The sequence below is a fragment of the Urocitellus parryii genome, chromosome 11 (assembly GCF_045843805.1).
Source record: "Urocitellus parryii isolate mUroPar1 chromosome 11, mUroPar1.hap1, whole genome shotgun sequence".
Classification (NCBI taxonomy): domain Eukaryota; kingdom Metazoa; phylum Chordata; class Mammalia; order Rodentia; family Sciuridae; genus Urocitellus; species Urocitellus parryii.
Window position 1 is genome coordinate 1,117,988 of NC_135541.1, and position 19,814 is coordinate 1,137,801.

Genomic DNA, 19,814 nt, shown 5'->3' on the forward strand with positions numbered 1-19,814 from the left:
TATGGACTGCATTCCCCTGCAGTGTGTGGTCTGCCTTTCATTTCTTTAATATCATACTTTGAAGCCCAGAAGCCCAGCTCAGCAGTGTTTCTGTTGCCACTCACTTGGGTTTGAAGAAAGTCTATTTACTTGCAATGAAAGTCTGCAGGCGACGCGGCAGCTTCTGCTTAAGTCACCTGTCTTCCTCTAGCTCCGTCCTGGACCAGCGGGCGCACCATGTGCAGAATTCCCAGGCCTTGTGTGGCCTCTGGGGAAGTCCCTGCAGCCTAGTCTCCTCTCGGCTCTGGGTGTGCCAGTGGCCTGAGTGCTGTGCTCAGCGCTTGCCTGTCTCCTGCCTGGCTGTGCATTCCTGTATTTGTCCTTGGCTGCTGGTGGTGGGTTTCTTTGGTCTTAGAAAAGTCACTGCTACTGTTGTTTCAGGTGGTCTCCCTCCCTTCCTGGGGGGCGGCAGAGGGCTCCAGGCCCACTGGTGTTCCACGCCCCACCTTGTCCAGGGGCTCCTCCAGGACCTGCTGCTTCTTCTTCCTTCTATTTGAAGTTCATTTTGGACGGTTCTCTTCCTCCACACTGGCCCATGTCCTCCTGGATGTCCACCTGCTGTTGGCAGGTGGAGGCCTGAACAGGGGAGAGGGAGGGCTGTCCTGAGAGGCGGGGGCTGGGGAGAGGTGAGGAAGGTCAAAGGTCACATGCTCCCTGGGGCCAGGAGGACTGGTCCTGGAGAAGAGGAAGGTCAGACAAAGTTGGGGGGCGGGGTGGGGGGGTGCAGACAGCAGGCAGTAACGGCAGGATGCTCAGCCCTGCTTCATGAGCCTCATCCTGGACCTCCTGCCTCCGGAACCACAAGATGATAAACAGCGCTCGCCAAGCCTGGGGGCTTTTGTTATAGCAGCCATCAACAACACGTGTGCACACTCAGACACTAATTTATGCATGTTTACCTGTCTTATTTATTTTTTGTTTGGTTACTGAGAATCGAATCCAGGGTGCTCCACCACGGAGCCACACTCCCAGCCCCTTTCATTCTGCATTCTGAGACAGGGTCTTGCTAAGTTGCCCAGGCTGGCCCGGAACTTGCCATACTCCTGCCTCGGCCTCCCGAGTTACTGGGACGGCAGGTGTGAGCACCCGGCTCAGCGTAACTTTCATTTCAGGTGTTAGGAAGTATCACCGAGTTCTTTTTAATAACTCCCATTTCTCTCATCCTGTTGACCTTTTCCTTCAAAGTCTGTTTTAATTGTTATTTCAGGGTGCTTATCTGACAGTTCCATCATCGCTCTCATTTCAGGCCTATTTCTGCTGACATTCGGTTACATTTCCCTGGGTTTTAGTCTGTGGGTGGCTTCTGTGGTGAACGCTGTTTTCTTGTTCTGTTAACCTGGGCCCAGGGTGGAGCTCCATTTAAAAGATGACATCAGTTAGCGGCTCACCTTGATCTTTTGTGGATTTTTTTTTTTAATAAGTTTGTTAGAGCAGATCTCCAGTGACTTTTGCTCTAGGGACAGTTTGGCTGCCCTCCAAGGACTGGCCACTGTGGGGTCTCTACTGACCACCTGAGTGGTCCCCACGGCGTCCCACAGTGGTTGCTGGGGGCTGGAGCTGCCCTGAGTTCCTGGGGACGGGCAGCTCCGTGGCTCATCCTGCCGAGCTGAGCTGCTTCCTCCACCCGTGGGGCCTACAAACGGGAGGCTCTGGGACTGGAGGGCTCTGGTCTCTGGGGTTCCCCCGTTTCTGGAATGCTGCTTAAGCAGTCCCGAGCACCGGACCCCGCACAACTCCCCCTGGCTGCTCTGGGCCAAGGTGGTGCCGTCCAGAGCTCCCTCGACTCTGGACGCTCCTCCCAAGGCCACGTGCCCACGTTGCTCAATTTCTGAAAACAGTTGATTCACACATTTTCTGTTTCTAGCTTCTGAGGCAGGTGGGTAAACCCAGGCTGTAACCCCAGCACAGCTGGAGCGAAAGGAACCAGTTCCTCTTCTGAGAACAACTTGGGCTGTCTCTGGGATCCTGTGCTGCTCTGGGCAGTAGTGAGCACTCCTGCACACCCCCCTGGGCTCCCATGAATCTTCCTGGGATTTATAAACCTTCCCTACTTACCTCCAAATCACTGCCCAGTGGGCAGTACCCTGACAGCGTGCGGGGAGTCCCAGGCCACAGTCCACCTCAGGGGGGTCCCTGCTGTGCAGCTGGTCGGGGACGCTCCCCTCTGTGCTGTCCTGGCCCTCCTCCTGTGGCTTTCTCTTCCTCTGTCCACAGGGACCCCGTCCCCCTGGGCACAGGGCAGCTGGCTGTGCCCGCCCAACTCGGAGTCCAGGGGCCCCGAAGCCCAGAGAGTCTTCCTTGCTGCAGCGATCTGTGGCTCTCCCCTGTGCCAGGTCCTGTCCACAGCTCAGGAGTCCACACGTCTAGTAAGGAGGCAGGAGGAGCCTGCCCTGGGGCCCCTTCCAGCCCCTCCACCTGCGCCCAGAGCTGCCTCCTTGGGTGAGCCTGGGCTGGTGTGGAGCAGCTGCTTGGCTCTGGAACCTCCTCTCAGGTCCGCCTGGGCCTCCATCTGAGGAGGTGGTGTCTGGCACCTAGGGTCACGGCTGTGTCCTGACCTGGGTTGCGGGAGCATGGGTGTCCACCAAGGGGGAGTGTGCAGGCCCTGCAGCAGGCATGGCAGTGGGGCCTGAGCAGAGGAGAGCCCAGGGGGGCCAGGGACAGGAGCTCCTGAGAGGCCCCTGAGGGTCAGGGAGAGGGCGGCGTGTGGCTGGAGTCACAGCTGACTGCTGGGACTCCAGAGAGGAGAGCAGCAGAGTGGGGACAGGGCTGGTGGAGGGCTGCCCTGGTGCCAGGGGGGTTGGGGAATGTCCTGCAGGTGGGATCCTGGAACCCAGAGGTGGCAGGTGGTCAGGGGGCTGGTCCCTGGCTCCCAGTTCCTGCCAAGGCACAAGCAGGGAGAGGAGGACCAAGGGTCTCCGAAAAGGTGAGCTTGAGACGCAGCTGAGATGTTGGAGATGGCAGACGCCGCGCTGACCTGGAGCTTGGGCTCCCCAGCTGGGAACTGGCTTGCGTCACTGCGTTCCGCTCTGAGGAACAGGCTGGGTTTCCAGCAGTCGCCTGACTGCTGGGAAGTCCCAGGCTGCCCCAGCTCTCAGAGCCTCCTGACCATGTGTCTTGCACCCCCGTCTCTCTGCAGAGTCAGCTTCTCTGTCCGCCTCTACCCTCTGCTGTGGGAGCTGGACAGTCCGCTATGGACATCCTGGAGCTGCCCTCGGCCCGCTGCCTGGTCTCTCAGCAGTTCCCACCTGGGTGGCTGGGCTCCTCCGCCAGGTCCACCCTGGTCCATCCTCCTCTACAGCCTTCAAGCTGGACCAGGTCTCTCCAGCACGGAGGGGGTTGGCGCTCTGGCCCCCAAGGGCACCCAGCACCCCTCTGAGGGTGGAGGACTAGCCGTGCCTCATCAGGGTGGACCCCAGTACCTCTGTCTGCTGAACCCCTGCCCTCCCACCTCGAAGGCACCCAGCTCCCCTCCAGAGCCCCAGGTGGCGTGAGCTGCACCAGAAGTTGACCTTTAGACTGCGCTCCTTCACTGGACGGAGGCCAGGAGGGAGGGGCCAGGCCTGTCTCTCGCCCCGCTGGGCAGGCGTCCTGGGCTGCACAGAGCCAGGGAGGTGGAGGCTGGCCTGGAGGCAGAGGAGGGGAGGGGCCTGGTGCCTGGGGACCCCATCCTCACACCCTCCAGGACCTCGTTCAGCCACGTGGGTTGCAGACACTTCCCGCCCACCCCCATTTCCCCGGATACTCCCTGCAGGAAGAAAGGGGGAGTCACAGGGGACTTCCAGGCAGGCCGCTGGAGACTCTGGTGGGGAAGCTCCATCTGGGGATGACACACCTGAGACAGCAGCACCCTGGAGACTTGGGGTGGGGAGTAGCTCGGCCTGGTCTTGGTGGGAGACCTGTGTCCTGCGTCTGTGACCACCTGCCTCACCCCAGCCCTGAGGGTGGGCTGAGGTGGGTGGCCAGCAGGCTCCTGTAGACACAAGAAGGAGGGGCCCAGGGAGTGGACTCCTGGGCCACCCACCAGGAGCATGAAACCCCAGAAGCCCCCCCGGGAGCCCCAAGCCCCGCCTCTCCCTGCTGATTCCTGTGGCCAGGGTGGAAGGGGGTGGGGAGTCCCCGCAGGTGACGGCCAGGGCTGTGGGCCACCTTGGGTAGGGAAGAGCTGGGTCCAGTCTGTTCCCCAGAGCCCTGAGCACGACGGTGATGCTGAAGGACTGAGCCAGGGACTGAGCTGGGGCGGGGCCTGCACTTCCACTTCTTGCCCTACCGGACTTTGCCCCCAAGTGGGGAGGGGCGGCCAGGCACAGCCTCCCACAGAGGCACAGGGTTCAAACAGCCATCAGAGAAGGCCTTGGGGAGAGGTGGCACGGCAGATGGCAGGGGTGCCGTGGCTCCTCCAGCCTGCCTGCTGGGAGCAGGTCCTGGCCCTCACCGTGCCTCAGTTTCCCCACTTACGGGGGAGATGGCGGATGAGATGGTCTCTGAGGGTGTACTTGCTGGGTGTGGTGGACTGAGGGCCTGGGTGGGGGCCCTGGGGGCTGGACCAGGTCTAGGGCCTTATCTCCCTCAGAGGAATCCTTTGGCCTCACTGAAGAGTGTCCCTGGGGGCCTGGGGATGTCCCTGCAGCCCAGAACCCACTGTGTACTCTCCAGGGCTCACTCGGGTCGGAAGAGCAGGGGGTGCCCCTTCCCCTTCACTGGAAACCCCCCCATGTGCTGTGGCAGAGCCCAGGCCCAGCTGTGAGGTGGGTGTGGGAGCTGGGGTGCCTCACCCTGCTCCTGTCTGCCCCCACTCAGCCTCGAGGCAGTTGGAGAGCTTTGCCCCTCGGTCTGCTCTGCTCCACCCACCCTGCCAGCCTGTCCCTCCCCAGGCCCGGCTTTCCTCACCCGCCATGTGCAGTTAGGTAGTGACCATGGGGACACTGGTGGCTGTGGCCCTGCCAGCCAGTGTGTCCTCTGCTAGGGGAAAGTCCTCCTTGGGACCCCAGTGCCCACAGCCAGTGGTGCTGGGAGCCTCCTAGTGCAGTGTCCCGGTCCCCAGGGCTCTGCTTCAACTCTCTATGCCTAGGCACTTATGGAATGTCCTCCTGCAGACTGGAGGCACAAAGGGGTATGTGGGAGATAGTGCCTCTGGGGACAGAAGGGCCTGGGGCTGGACCCTGGAGAAGGACCTTGGACCACTCAGGACCTGGAAGGGCTCCAGGTCAGCCCAGGGCCGAGGGTCCTGCAGACTGGCTCATTGAGTGGCCTCTGGTCTGGTTAGATGGAGAGCCACCTTTGACTGACCTCATGAGGTCAGCAGAGGGGTGCTAGGGCCCGTCAGGGAGGCATGAATGTGTTGGGGTGAGGGACCTTGAGGGGTTGCTGGGCTGCCTCTCATGAGCCCCTCGCTGGGAGGCTGGCAGTGGGGGAGGCAGCCCAGCGGGAGGAGGTCAGGGTCCGGTGGAGTTTCCACACGGGAGTCCTGAGCAAGGCTCTGTCGTGCTCCACACTGCCCAGTCTGCTTGCCTCCCAGGGGCCCGCTCCAGGATGGCAAGGGGGTCAGGCTGGACCCTGCTCCCAGGTGCTGATGGACAGTCACCCCTTCCAGCCCTGTGCTGGGAAGGAGCAGGCAGGAAGTGTGGGGAGGAGCCTGTGGGGGGAGTGGCCTGTTGGAGGGAGCACACTCACGGCACTAGGCTGGCAGCAGGAAATCCTCAAGCTCCGGTCACTGTCACCGCAAGTCGCTGGGAGCTACGGTGGGCCTGGAAAGGTAGGCGCTCTCTGGGGGGGCGCTTCCGGAGGACACCCGGAGGGGGCTGGGCACGGGGCAGGAGAGGACTTTCTGGGCACCCCTGAGCTGTTTCAGTGGCTCTGAGGCTCCTGTCCCATGGGCTGCCTGCCGGCTCCTTCCTAGCAGTGTCCACGCCCTCTGCTTTGCCTCCTGCAGGCCCACCCTGAGCTTAGTGGGACCTCAGCTTGGTCCTCTCCAGCTACCCTGGCCCCTCCAACCAGTCACTCCTGTGTCAGGGCACAGTGGGCAGAGGGCTCTGGCGGGGACTGGAGCTTGCACTCGACGGCGTCAGTTTCTCTTTCTCTTTCAGATGCTGGGGGTTATGAGGAAGGCCGCGAGTCCTGGCCCTGAGCCTAGTCCTGCGGGTGGGGCTCCGGGGCCTGAGGAGCCCTGACCAGGGACATGCAGCCTCTGCCAGGCTGGCGGCTTCCCTGGTGGAGCCAGGAGCTGACAGCCAATGCCCTGAAACTGGTGAGTCCCCGAGCTCTTCTCTGTCCCCATGCCTTCCAACCCCTTCTGCCCCAGAGTCACCCCCAGCTGTGTCCCCTCCCCTGGCCTCTGCACTTGGCCATGTCTGGGTCCCCAGCTCATATGGGCCTTTGTGTCCCAGATGTTCAGCTTCCTGGAGCTGACCCAGGTCTCTGGGCACTGCCCTTGTCCTGGGGTTGGGGGCAGGGGTGAGCCCCAAGGGGATGGGTACTTCCCGCGGCTCTTGGCAACCGAGTGCGCCGTGTCTTTGTGTGGGCCCTGGAGCAAGTGGAGCCGATCTCCCCCACAGCTCTTCTGCTGATAAGCACCACGTGTGTTCAGGGCAGATAGATAGAGTCCAAGGGCTGGGCGAGGACTGGCTGGGCAGATAGAGTCCAAGGCTGGGCGGGAACTGGCTTCCTGTCAGGGTGGCTTTCCTGCCTGCCCCGATGGGTAAGCCCAAGGTCCTAGCAGGGTCACCCTCTCCCGGGCCCTGACCAGCCTGTCTGCCCACCCCAGGGTGTGACCTCCCCACGGACAGCAGGTCTAGCCCAGCCCAGCAGGGAGGCTGGCAGGGTGTCTGTCCAGTGGGACTGGTGGCTCCTTAGGGAGGTATGGGGCTCTTGGGGTCCCACATTGTCAGGCAGGGGAATGGAGGCTGGAAGAGTGTTTAGTTCCACTCCACTTGAGGCTGTGAGGGTCTCTCAAGGTCATTCCCTGAGCCCTACCAGGACCACCCAGCCCTGGGGTGCTGTTTCCCCACTCCACAGATGCCGCAATCTGGCTGGGCACAAGATCACGAGCCACTCACAGCTTTGTAGATTCAAACAGCAATTCTTTATTCCCGAACTCACACCGGCCCTCTACAAACACGTTCTGGGGAAATCCAAGTTCTGCCGCACAATTCACGTCCCAAATACTTTCTGAATTCCACCAGAACTCAACGGGAACTCAGCAGGATACGCCCTATTCCCAACAGGAATAACCTTAAACCTGGAACTGCCCTAAACCCAGATTGTCTTAAACCGGGAACGCCCTAAACCCAAGGAGCGGGGATACTTCCTAAAACCTGCAGGATACACCCTAAACCTGGATCCACCCTTGTCCTTGAGCAGGGTCACCTTTCTCAAACACACATGCAATGTCACAGCGAATGTCCAAGACAAGTCCATTTCCACGAGTCCTTCCTCTAAGCAACACGGGGTATGCTGGCAAGGAAATTTTGATGCGTCATTCCTACTTGGCAATGGCCTTCAGCATCTCCCCCCTTCTGATTAATTAAACACAAGCAATGTGGCTTAAGGACCGGGCCTGGTAGGTTGTCCAATTCAACATATGGTTCTTACCCGTCATGGGAGAGCTGACCTCTAGGCGTCAGCCTCCTGTCTTAGGTTGATACCACTGCAATTGGATCAAACCCGTCACTGACTACCGGTCCAGCATACAGCCATACTTGTGGATAGGCCTATGCACCAGTGGGAGGGTGAGGTTCTTGCCTCACCTCTGTTGGCCCCCAAATGTAGCCTTGGTGCCAGTGGGGGGGTGAGGTTCTTTGCCTCACCTCTGTTGGCCCCCAAATTTTAGACCATCACTAGTAGAAGGGAGGAGGATACAGAAATGCCACGACACCAAGCCAATTGACGGCTCCTTTGGAAAAATTGCATCACTGGTGACACCATCAGCAAAGATATGCCAGCACTACCACAATTCGCTGCACCAGACAATAGTTCACAATGCATACAACTGATATATAGTCCAGGCAAGTTCTGCAAGCAGTTCAAATCGGAGGAAGCTATCAATATGTCCATTTCCGCCCAAAGTAAATCGAGTCCTTGATTGAGCATTACTTGTTGAGTTATATTCATTGATGCATCAGTTTATACAGTTTACTGTGACAGCTATCATAGAAGCTGTAGTTTGGTTTTATCTTAGTCTTCACCGGCACTGGGATGGAGATGGAAATTCTGGCAATGATGCTAAAGAGACATTATCCTGAACAGAATTATTAAATATAATGAAAAGGAAAGGTGAAAGTAAACAAACAGATCTGTTAACCTCCTTTAAAAACAATCCTTAACAGCTGTTTACCTAATTTAAATTAGTAAAGAAACAGATCTGTTAACCACCTTTAAAAACAATCCTTAACAGCTGTTTACCTAATTTAAATTAAACCATTTAAATCACATGAATAAAAAAATAATAATTCGGATCCATTTTTTCATGAGCACTCCTCATATAAGAAATATGGACATACACACATACAGACATACAACACAAAACAGTGCACACATAAGACAATAAAGGCCTTGTAGCTTTACCTAGGTGAAATCTCCATTGCAATGTTTAAAAACTCCACAGTCAAAAAATAAAACTGATCAGAAAAACATTAACCTAGGTTTGTATGAGCTCAAAAATAAAATAGAACTTTATGATGTGGGAAAAATGCAATAATAAAATAGATGTTGAAAAAAGCACCCTGGTTAATCACTGTTGCAGATGTAAGAATAGCCAAGCTGGAGCTCTGGATATCAGCTGTTATGGATTTCAGTCAAATCATCTTCTTTTTCTGTAGAAATTGCTTTAGTTAATCTCTCTGGAATCCAAATTGGCTGCTGTTCTCCCTGTGGAAAAACACAGACAGAGCCCCGACTCCAGACAATCACTGGGTCAGGACCTTTCCATTGTCCTGTTAGAATATCTTTCCAAAGTACCTTAGGCTTATGTACATTTTTTGGATACATATGTCTTTCTGCAGCACTAAGTCCTGACGAATCCAAATTTAGAAAGTTTAGAGTAAAAAGGGTTATTTTAAGTTTATCTTTGGGGGATATATACCCCTTTCCAATTCCCTCTTTTTGCTTTAATAAGTACGTTTTAATAGTTTGATGAGCTCTTTCAACTATGCCTTGTCCCTGTGGATTGTATGGGATTCCTATTATATGAGTAATGCCAAAAGATGAGCAAAATTGTTTAAAAGAGGTAGAGGTATAACCAGGACCATTATCTGATTTTAACTGTTTTGGAACACCCACAGTGGCAAAATTTTGTAAGCAATGAGCTATAATATCTTTAGTTTTTTCTCTGGCATGAAGGGAGCCCATCAAAAATCCGGAAGAAGTATCAACTGTAACATGTAAATATTTTAATTTTCCAAATTCTGGCAAGTGTGTGATGTCCATCTGCCAAATATGGTTAGGTATCAGTCCTCTAGGATTGACTCCAAGATTAACTTGTGGTAAAAAGTTCACACAATTTTGACATTGTTTTATTATATGTCTGGCTTGTTCCTTAGTTATTTTAAAACGCTTTTGTAAAGTATTAGCATTGACATGGAACCTTTTATGAAAATTTATAGCTTCTTCTATTGTGGAGAAAATATGTATGTCATGTGTAGTTTTATCTGCTAAATCATTGCCCAAACTAAGGGCTCCAGGCAATCCTGTATGTGCCCTAATATGTCCTATAAAGAATGGATCTTTTCTGTCCCAGATTAGACTTTGTATAGTGGAAAATAAAGAGAAAACAGTAGAGGAAGGGGAAATCCTACCAGCATCTTCAAGGGATACTATAGCATTAACTATATACTGACTATCAGAAAATAAATTAAATACAGAATCTTTGAACATCACAAAAGCTTGTAAAACTGCATTAAGCTCTACCTTTTGAGCTGATTGTTTGGGTACTAAAAATGTAAAAGTTTGATCAGAGGTAACTACTGCTGCTGTACCACTATTAGACCCATCAGTGAATACATTTGGAGCATTCATGATAGGGGTTTTTCTTGTCATTTTAGGAAAAACTACAGGATGCTTAGACCAAAAAGACAACAAAGGATTAGATGGTAAATGATTATCAAATGAAACATTAGATTTAAACATGATTATTGCCCAAGTATTTAACTCATTAGCTAACTCATCAATTTGATCCATAGTATATGGAGTAATAATTTTATTGGGAGAAATTCCAAACACTCCCTTTGCTGCTCTTATTCCTTTGAGTATTAATTGTCCTACAGCCTCAGGATACCTAGTAAGAACAGTGTTAGGAGAATAAGATAAATGTATCCACAATAATGGACCTTCCTGCCAAAATACTCCTGCAGCAATATTTTTTGTTGGTAGTACAATAAATAATAAAGGCAAACTTATATCAATTCTATCCAGATGCATATTTTCCATATATGTTTCAATAATTTTTAATGCCTTTCTAGCTTCAGGCGTTAACATGCGGGGTGAATTTGGATCTGATGGACCTTTTAGAATATCAAATAAAGGTCCCAACTCTCCTGTTGGTATGCCTAGATAAGGCCTTATCCAATTTATGTCTCCCAATAACTTTTGAAAGTCGTTAAGTGATTTGAGTTGATCTACTCGTATTTGAATTTTAGGTGGATGGACCATGGTTGAGGATAATAGAACTCCTAAATAATTAATTGGAAAATTTAATTGTACTTTATCTATTCCTATCTCTAGATAATAATTTTTTAATAAGTTTGTAAGTGTGGCATACCATTCCAGCAATATGCTTTTATCTTTATGTGCTAATAATACATCATCCATATAGTGAAATATTTGTAGTTCAGGATTTTGATTTCTAAGTGGCTGGATTGCTTCGTTAACATAGATTTGACACATAGTTGGACTGTTAGCCATCCCTTGAGGGAGTACTTTCCATTCATATCTCTGATCAGGACCTTCATGATTTAGTGCAGGGATAGTAAATGCAAAACGTGGACTATCCTCGAGATGAATTGGAATAAAAAAAAACCAATCTTTAATATATATAGCTAAAACATGCCAAGTTTTTGGTAAAGCAGACAACTGGGGAATCCCTGATTGAGCAGGTCCCATAATAACCATCTCATTATTAATGGCTCTTAAATCTTGCAATAATCTCCATTTACCAGATTTCTTTTTGATGACAAAAATGGGAGTATTATGGGGAGATACGGAAGGTTGTAAATGTCCTTCCACTAATTGTTGTTTGACCAGGTCATGGGCTGCTTGTATCTTTTCTTTAGTCAGGGGCCACTGAGGAACCCACACTGGTCTTTCTGATTTCCAAGTAATTTTGATTGTCTCAGTGGCCCTTTCTGAAAATCCAACCCATGTCTGTCTCTTCCTTGATCTCTTTGAATTGGTGCTGCTATACCTTGTTCTTGTTCTCCTAATCTTTTTTCTTTCCTAAAACCTTGTCTAGCCCTAGTAGTGGGCGCATTAGGATTGATGTTATTTGTTAACGTCAAACCTAGTTGATCTAGGACATCTCGTCCCCATAAATTAATCGGAAGATGATCCAATACATATGGCTGTATAGTTCCTTCACATCCTTCAGGATCCTTCCAATCTAATACCATTGCACTTCTATGGGGATTAGTCGCCACTCCTAGGCCTCGAAGCGTTTGAGTGGCTTGTTGTAATGGCCAATGTTTTGGCCATTCTTGAAGAGATATGATGCTAAGGTCAGCACCTGTGTCCAGTAGCCCATTAAACTCATGTCCTTGAATATTTAGTTTTAGCATTGGGCGAGAATCTAAATTTAAAGACAGCATAGCCCAATCTATACCTGTGGAGCCTAATTCCCTGGAACCTCTTTCTACACTACGACTAGAGAATTTATCATGTAGGCTGGGTATTATTAACAACTGTGCTATTCTCTCTCCTGGTGAAATTACTGATATACCTCCTGGAGAACTAGCTATAATTTTTGTTTCACCTACATAATTGGGATCAATTACCCCAGGACTTATCATAAGTCCTTTTAGTGTAGATGAACTACGTCCTAATAATAAGCCTACTGTTCCCTGGGGAAGAGGTCCTTTTACTCCTGTGGGAATGATTTGAACTCCCATCTCTGGAGTTAGTACTGCTCTGGCAGAGGCGCAGATGTCCAACCCTGCACTCCCTCGGGTTTGTCTGATGAGGGATTTAATGGACAATGTGTCCTGGGCACCACCCTGATGGGGTTCCTGGGTTTCTCCATTGCCCCGTAAATTTGTGGTTGTGGGCCCCGGAGCATTGGGCCCCCCAGTCCTTTTTTTGGCAATGAAGCCTGATGCCTTTCTCCACGATATCGTGGGTAAAAACCTGATCCTTGTCCGTTTTTTGATAAGGGAGTACCCTCTATGGTGGTTTGAGAACGGCATTCATTAGCCCAAAGTCTCCCTCTACGGCATCGTGGGCAAATACCCGGGATTCTATTCCTTTGATTTCTAGTTTTGTTAAACCCTCCTCCTATGGGGCAACTCCTTTTAAAATGTCCTGTTTGTCCACAATTGTAGCATGTTTTTGGCCTGGCATCTAAAGCCTGTTGTACTGCAGCTGCCAAGACTTGCCCTTGTTCATTAATGTCTCTACATAATCAGCGTACCCCATGTTGCTTAGAGGAAATTTCGATGCGTCATTCCTGCTTGGCAATGGCCCTCAGCACACAGAGGGACATCGAGGACATGCACAGCCTGGTGGAGCCCACGGGGCAGCATGGCAGTGGGGCAGCTCCTCTCCAATGCCTGTCCCCTTCCTGCAGGCCCTGTGTCTCCTCCTCCTGGGATCCCCGCCGTGTGCCCTTGCCCAGTTCCTGTGCAGAGAGGAGGAGTACCCTGTGGGCACCGAATGCTGTCCCAAGTGCAGCCCAGGTAGGAGCAGCCCTGAGCCCAGCTCCCTGAGCCTCTGTCCTCTGCCACACTCAGGGTGGCATGAAACCCCTGGCCCAGGGGCAGAGACAGTCGGGGCAGTCCTCTGCAGCCTGGCTCCTCAAACCGTGGGATTCTCGCTGCTCTACTCCCCAAGTGTGGTCCTGGGGGACAGAGCTGGCCTGGATGGCTGCAGGCTGAGGCTTACCGGGGGACAGGACCACAGCCAGGTGAGGTGTCCCAGGAGGCCCCATGTTCTGCCAGAACTTCCAACCTGCTCCAATGCAGGCCCAGCCTTGGAAGAGCTGGGGTCAGCGTGTTCCCCGGGGAGCAACGCAGTGTCCTAGGGTCCTTATGGTTGGTGTCACACCTGCTTGGGGCTCAGATGGGTGTGAGGGGTGGGCTCCCACGTGGGCTCCCACCCGGCCCGCTGTGGCTGAGAAGCTGTGGACACCCTGGGCTGCAGGTTACCATGTGAAGCAAGCCTGCAGTGAGCTGACAGGCACAGTGTGCATACCCTGCCCCCCGGAGACCTACACCGCCCACCCCAACGGCCTGAGCCAGTGTCTGCCTTGCCGAGTCTGTGACCCAGGTAGGAGCTGAGCAGCTGCTGCCCCAGCACACCCACCTCCGTGGGTTCTCCCTGCAGGAGCTGCCTGCAAGTCATGCCACACCTGGGCCTCCCTGAGCTCAGGCTCTGGCCCCCCATGAGGGCACCACCAGCCGGGGGCAAATCCCCACCTAGCCACAGGCCAGCCTGCCTCCATCAGTGAGGAGGGTCACCGGCCCCAACTCCTCATCCCTGGGGTCCCATCTGCATAGCCATGCGCCCTGTGGTCTGTCTTCCTCCTTGGCCCTCTGTGTCCAGCACCTCAGATACTGGCAGCTCTCTGGGCTGAGGCAGAGTTGGGGCCCCGAGTGCTCCCCACCCCCAGCCCTCCCCGGGCCTGGGGCCGAGCCCCTAGCCCGCCGGAGCTGTCCAGTTCCACCCTCCCGTTGGAAGGGACACTCCTTGGCCCTGGCGGCTTCCTCGCTCTCAGAGGCTCTCTTGGGTTCCAGCCTTGGGCTTGGACACCAGGCAGAAGTGCTCCAGCATGCAGGACACGGTGTGCAGCTGTCGCCAGGGCTACTTCTGCGAGGCCGAGGACAGGGACCACTGTATCATGTGCTTGCCCCACACCATCTGCCAACCTGGCCAGAGGGTACAGAGGAGAGGTGAGCCAGCCGGAGGCGTCTACCCCAGACTCACCTTCATTCCCAGCCACCCTGCTGCCTGAGCCCCTGATGCCCTGGACATCATGGCCAGCTTGGAGGTCTTTAAAGGGACAGAAATCTTGGCCAGACCAGGCCCAACCCTCCCAGCCCTGTCCTGGCAGCAGGAAAGGAGGGAGGGGGGAGTGGGCCCTGGTGGCTTCACCTCGTGGTCAGGCCCTGAGTCCTCCCACTTCTCTCACACACCAGGCGGGAGCCCAGGTGGATGGGGTGGCCTATGGTCAGGGCACCATGCTCCCTGAGTGTGAAGTGTGACCCCCCAGCTCCGCCCAGTGTCGTATCACCTATGGAAGGAAGGCCCAGGGGACCCTGGGGTCTGATTCCCTGCCTCTGGATGTCCAGGACAGTTCCAGACACCGTCCCCACCATAACCCAGTCCTTCAGGAAGTGGAAGTCCCAGAAGAGACAGACCCCAGGCCCCGCCCCAGGGAAGCCCAGTTTCCACCTGGCCTGGAGCCCATGGCCCCTCTGCCCGTCCCTCTCCACCCCCAGGTACAGATAGCCAGGACACAGTGTGTGCCAACTGCTCACTGGGGACCTTCTCGCCCAACGGGACCCTGGAACAATGTCTTCCCTGGACCACGTAGGTGATCCCAGGGGTCTCGTCTTTGCCCTAGGGAGAAGGGGCTCCTCCAGCTCCCCACAGGCAGTGCCTCGTGTCCCACACTGGGTGGAACCTCTGTCACCAGCAGAGCAGCTAGGGGCCTGCACCCCACAAACAGGCCACGTGAGCCTGGAACGCGGCCTTGGAATAGCCGCATGGTTGGGTCCTTATCTTGCGGCCATGCTGATCTGGCTCCTGCAGGTGCAGGTGGGTCCTGCCCGGAGCACCCCAGCAGAGCTGCTGCTCACCATCCACCTCTGTGGGCCTGGGTCTCGGGTGTCCAGGTCGGGGGGCTGCCTGCACTTCTGGAAGGAGCAGTTCTCAAAGTGAGGACCCCACTGCTCCTGAGCCAAGTCCCAGGCCCCAGGACTGAACTGGGTCCGCGGGGTCCCTGTGGTGGAGGTCTGATTGCCCCAGGGTTTCCAGCTCAGGCTCCCTCCCTGGTCTCTCTCCCTCTATCTTCCCCAAAGGGCTTGGGAGTGTGGGACAAGCCTGCGGTCACAGAGCTGCACTGAGCCACCCAGAGCAGCACCCTCCTGGGGTCTGAGGGCCTCGGCTCACATACTGCTGTCCCCTAGGTGCAGCGGACCTTTTGCCGTGGAAGCCGAGCGGGGGACCAGCAGCAGGGACGTCTCCTGCTCCCTGTCCCGGTGGTTCTATGTCTTTGTGTCCGTCCTCCCCGCCATCTCCGTGGTGATCGCCATCTCCGTGGTGAGGAGGAAAAGGCTGTCTGGTAAGCAGTGTGGCTCTTTCTGCAGGGTCAGAGCCCCAGCAGGGGCTGCTCAGGGACGCCACAACTGTGTCCCCACAAGCCCTGGGTGGCAGCCACCAGGACATCCCTGGGATTCTTGGCTCTTCTCCGAGGCAGCGTTAGCGGTGGGGGCTGGGTTTCCTGCTTTGCCCAGGGCCCAGGTGTCAGGCGGCTTCCCTGGGGGGACCCGAGGGTCCTACCTGCTGCCCACTGGAGCAGGGGCCCTGGCCCCCATCCGCCTGTGGGGCCTGTGGGGAGGGAGAGCCTGGGGCTGGGGGTCGGTGGTTGGCCACCGAGGACAAGGTTGTGTCCCCACTGGGCAGCCCAGGCGTCATCCACCTACTCACAAGCTCTTGGCCAGCGTTCCGCTCTCCTCCTCGGCTGTGCCAGGCTCAGTGCAGAGTGTGCCGCCCTGGGCACAGTCCAGGGGAGCAGGCACCCCACAGAAAGCCAAGGGGCCAGGTGGGCCACACGCTCGGGCTTCGGGTCAGACATCTGTGTCTCACCCCTGGGTCTCCCAGGTGCAGGGCACTGAGGCAGGCCAGGAGTGGCCGGTCCCCCTTCTCAGCCCAACCCCGGGGCTCTGCTCCTGGGAACGGGGCCTCCTCTGTGAAGTGCCGTCCCTGCTGTCTGGGTGATGGTGGGGCTGCAGCGAGCCTTGGCCTGGGGTGTGCCAGGCACGGTCGGCAAGAGTCTGCTGTGACCCAAAGATCTCACAAGAACTATTTTTGAGGGAGAAGAGCTTATTTGGGGCTCATGGTTTCAGAGGTCTCAGAACACAGGTGGCTGACTCCACAGCTCTGGGCCCAAAGTGAGCCAGAACATGAAGGCAGAAAGTGTGGGGGAGGGAAGCAGCTCTGGACATGGAACCAGGGAGTAGAACCAAGCTCACCAGGAACAGCACCCCTGCCCACCCCTCCTGCGGTGGACTCTTACCCCTGAACCGATGCTCTGATCAGCCTCCATAACCCGTCTCACCTCCGAACACTCCTGAATGGTCTCCCTTATGGGCTTTGGGGGCGACCTCCCGTCTAAGCCGTGGCATCAGGCCAGGGCCTGTTTTTCCTCTGTTGGACCCCGGGAATGAGGCCTGGTAAGGAGCTACGTCCCTGGACCATCTCACCTTGTCTCAGAAAAGGTCATTCTCTGGGGAAAGGCCACAGAGCAAGAGGCCCAAGATCTGGCTGCCACCCCGTTCTGTGGGCCTGTGGGCCCTGGTGGGGGACTCTGGCCCCTCCTGACGGTGTCTTTGTATTACAGGCTCTGAGCCCAGCGAGATGGCTGTGCTGCAGGTATCAAGGCTCGCCCGACCCCTGGGGCTGGCGTTCTAGGCCGGTGGAGGGTGGGAGGGGTCTCCCAGCTGGTCAATGGCCCTGGGTCCTTATCTTGCAGCCATGCTGATCCCTTGAATGGACTTGGGTGCCCCTGGGAACCAGGAGTCTGGGGGTGGGGCCCTGAAGGCAGGTCTTCACCCTGCCTCATTCCTTGCAGCGGCAAGTAGCGGAGGAAGCCGGTGAGTCTGCAGTCACCCAGGCTCCAAAAGTCACCACGGTGGCGGAGGAGGAGACAGCACCGGTGTTGAGGGCAATGGGCCCCCATCGATGAGCCACAGGGCTGGGAACCGGGTGACTCAACCTACCGGAAGCAGACGCCTACCTGGCAGGAGTGCAGCACCTGCCCCAGGCTAGCTCCAGCTGCAGGAGCAGGAAAGACTCAGGGCACTCAGGGATGTCACGGCGGTCCCCATCCGTCAAAGGGGGTCCAGAGCCCCCCCCCCAGCAGCCCTGGCGCAGCTTCCTGCAGAGGCCCAGCACCATGAGGACACAGCGAGGCTGCCTCTGGCTCCAGCCCTCCCAGCCAGCCCTCCCGAACCTCAGGCTGCTCATTTGGAGGGTGTGTGCATCACCCCACCACTGTGTGCATCTCGCTGACCACCGGACTCCCCTGCCGCACGTGGTGGCAGCAGCACCTCGTCATGGCAGCACAGTGCCACTGTCCCAGCCTCCTGCTCTTCCCTCAGAGAGTGGCAGTGTTACCGCTGTTGACCGGTGACGAGTCCTTGCTTCCCTGATGTTGAAGAATCACACCAAAAAAGCACGCTGAGGCCAGGCCAGAGTAGAAATTAGAAGTTTATTAAAGGACAGCAGAAAAGACTTCTCCCGGAGGAAGAAGGGGACCCAAGAGGTGGAATCCAGTTGGGGGGCAAATGTATTTCCCTTTTTATAGGTTTGGTGATGGAATGTAGGTTGGAGGGCCCGAGGGGTGGGACACAGGTGGACCTAATTATCACCTTTTGGGATGGGATTATCACTTCTCTGGGACGGGCTATCTCCAAATCTGTTGGGGGCTATTCATTAATACTTCTTCCAGGTGGACTTTGGCCTAGGGCCTTTCCAGGACTTCATTAACATTCCATGAATTGTGTGTTTTCCCTGAGTCATTCCCAGCATGGCCTCCATTTTAGATTTCACTTGATTTACCTAACTACACGGACTACCTAACTTTAAATCTGGCTTCAGCAGGAGGGATGGCAGGGTGTGTCTTCCCCTCTGCACTGACACTGCTCACCTGCCCCTTGCCTACAGTCTCTAGTTCTGCCCCCAGGGTTCAAGTCCCTGGCTCCATCTGAAGCACTCCTTTGCTGCGTCCCCACCCCTCAGTGAGAAGGTCCCTAAGTTCCGGCCCAGCAGGGTGCTCCGGCTTTTCTTGCTCTTTCCCTGCCTCAGTCCTGGATCGGTCACGCCTCCAAAGAGCCCTGGTTGCTTCCTGAAGAACGGAGTGTCAGACCCACCCCAGGAGCCACAGTGACGGGCCAGCCAGCTTCCAGGTGTCAGGAGGACAGACCTAGGATCACTCCCCTGCACGTGTGCGGCAGATACTGATGTGTGCGTGCAGACCAGGAGCCAGGTGTGCTGGTGTGTGTGTGCGGGTGCACTGAGAGGTGTAAGCCGAGGTCCACGCAGGTCTCTGGCTCTGCTTGCTGTTAGGGTCTGTAAACAAGTCGGGGATGGCACCTGGCATTTTGCAGAGGGAGTGGTTTGTGAAGTCACGCCAGCGAACCATTAAGTGTGGAGATTCCTGATTGGCTGACTGCTGTATCTAGTTTATGTTAATTAAGATAAGCTGTGTGTAATTAGTTATGTATAGAGACCCCTCCTGTCCTACAATAAACGGCTCCCACTCCTGCTGCATCAATGTACGCAAGTTGCTCGTCATCCCCTCGGTTATTTTGCTGCAGCCAGACTGCGGCAGCTTGCGACTTGGCCGGCCCCTCTGCCTGTGCAGCACCTGCTGATGGACAGCTGGCTCCTCCATCCCCAGCCCCTTGCAGGGCGACCCAGGCTCAAGGCCTGCCCGCAGGCTCAGGGAGCTCCGTGGCCTCCTTTCTGTAGCTCCGTGTTCAGCCCAGGTGTGCAGACAGGGATGTGGGCTGCTTTTTATTTCCTCTCCCTTTTATTTATTTATTTTTGGTGTGGTGGTCATTTTTTTCATGTGAAATATAATTTCCTTCGTTATTTGAGTTTCAATTCTGTTTTGCAGAATTTATACCCTATTCTTGTTGATTCTCCCTGTATCTGTCTACCCATTTTTTAAATCTGTGGGACATTAATAAAGAGTTAAATGTTAATGTCAGTGGCCCAGGCAGTGACAGTGGCTCTGTCAGTGACAGAGAGGCAGAGAGTGGCAGATTGTGGAAGAGTATGCCATCGGCGAGAATCCCATTCTAAATATCTGCTGTGGGTAGACTGGGCAGGCATGAGGGAGACCGCATTACCCCAGAGACGCCACCCCCAGGAGTCCACAGGCACAAGGAGGGACTTCACTACCCTGGGGGGCTCAGTCCACCAGAAAGCCACATCCACTGTGGGGACCCCGCCTGACCGCGGGTGCCGCCCTAAGTGTCTTGGCCACTGTGGCCTCTGAGCACCTGGCCTGCGTTCCCCGGATGATTTCCCAGCAAGCTCTAAAGGGCAGGCCATGGGAGTGGGACGTGGGCTGTCCTGCAGCTGTGGTCCAGAGAGGGGCCTGCCGACCTGCACGTGGGCTTGAGATGAGCCATGGACCTTTGGCTGACCCAATCATGGGACAGAACCTTCTTCTGCTGCCAGGCGACTTTGTCCCTAAGTCCCTAGTAAATCTCATTGGGCACAGAGCAGACTGTCTGCCTCTGTTGGGTCCCCCAGCCCTGGGGCACGGGAGGGCCCTTCTGGACTGGCCGTTCTGGATTATCACCCAACGGCAAAGCTCCAGATTAACTGAGCAGCACCACATGATG

General features: G+C 55.2%; 1 protein-coding gene across 2 annotated transcripts; it reads left to right on the plus strand.

The window, feature by feature from the left end:
* The first annotated feature begins 5,691 nt into the window (after positions 1-5,691).
* Tnfrsf14 (TNF receptor superfamily member 14) lies at positions 5,692-18,782 on the plus strand. 2 transcript variants are annotated; one of them, XM_026380510.2, is made up of 9 exons: positions 5,692-5,791; positions 6,123-6,283; positions 12,806-12,914; positions 13,378-13,503; positions 13,971-14,126; positions 14,676-14,766; positions 15,366-15,520; positions 16,799-16,830; positions 17,030-18,782. In XM_026380510.2, the coding sequence occupies exons 2-9, from the start codon at positions 6,215-6,217 to the stop codon at positions 17,141-17,143; spliced, it is 852 nt and encodes a 283-aa protein (XP_026236295.1). In that variant the 5' UTR covers positions 5,692-5,791; positions 6,123-6,214; the 3' UTR covers positions 17,144-18,782. The 2 variants fall into 2 exon arrangements, with proteins under 2 accessions (XP_026236295.1, XP_026236296.1); XM_026380511.2 differs by having other exon boundaries at positions 15,372-15,520.
* Positions 18,783-19,814: the final 1,032 nt, after the last annotated feature.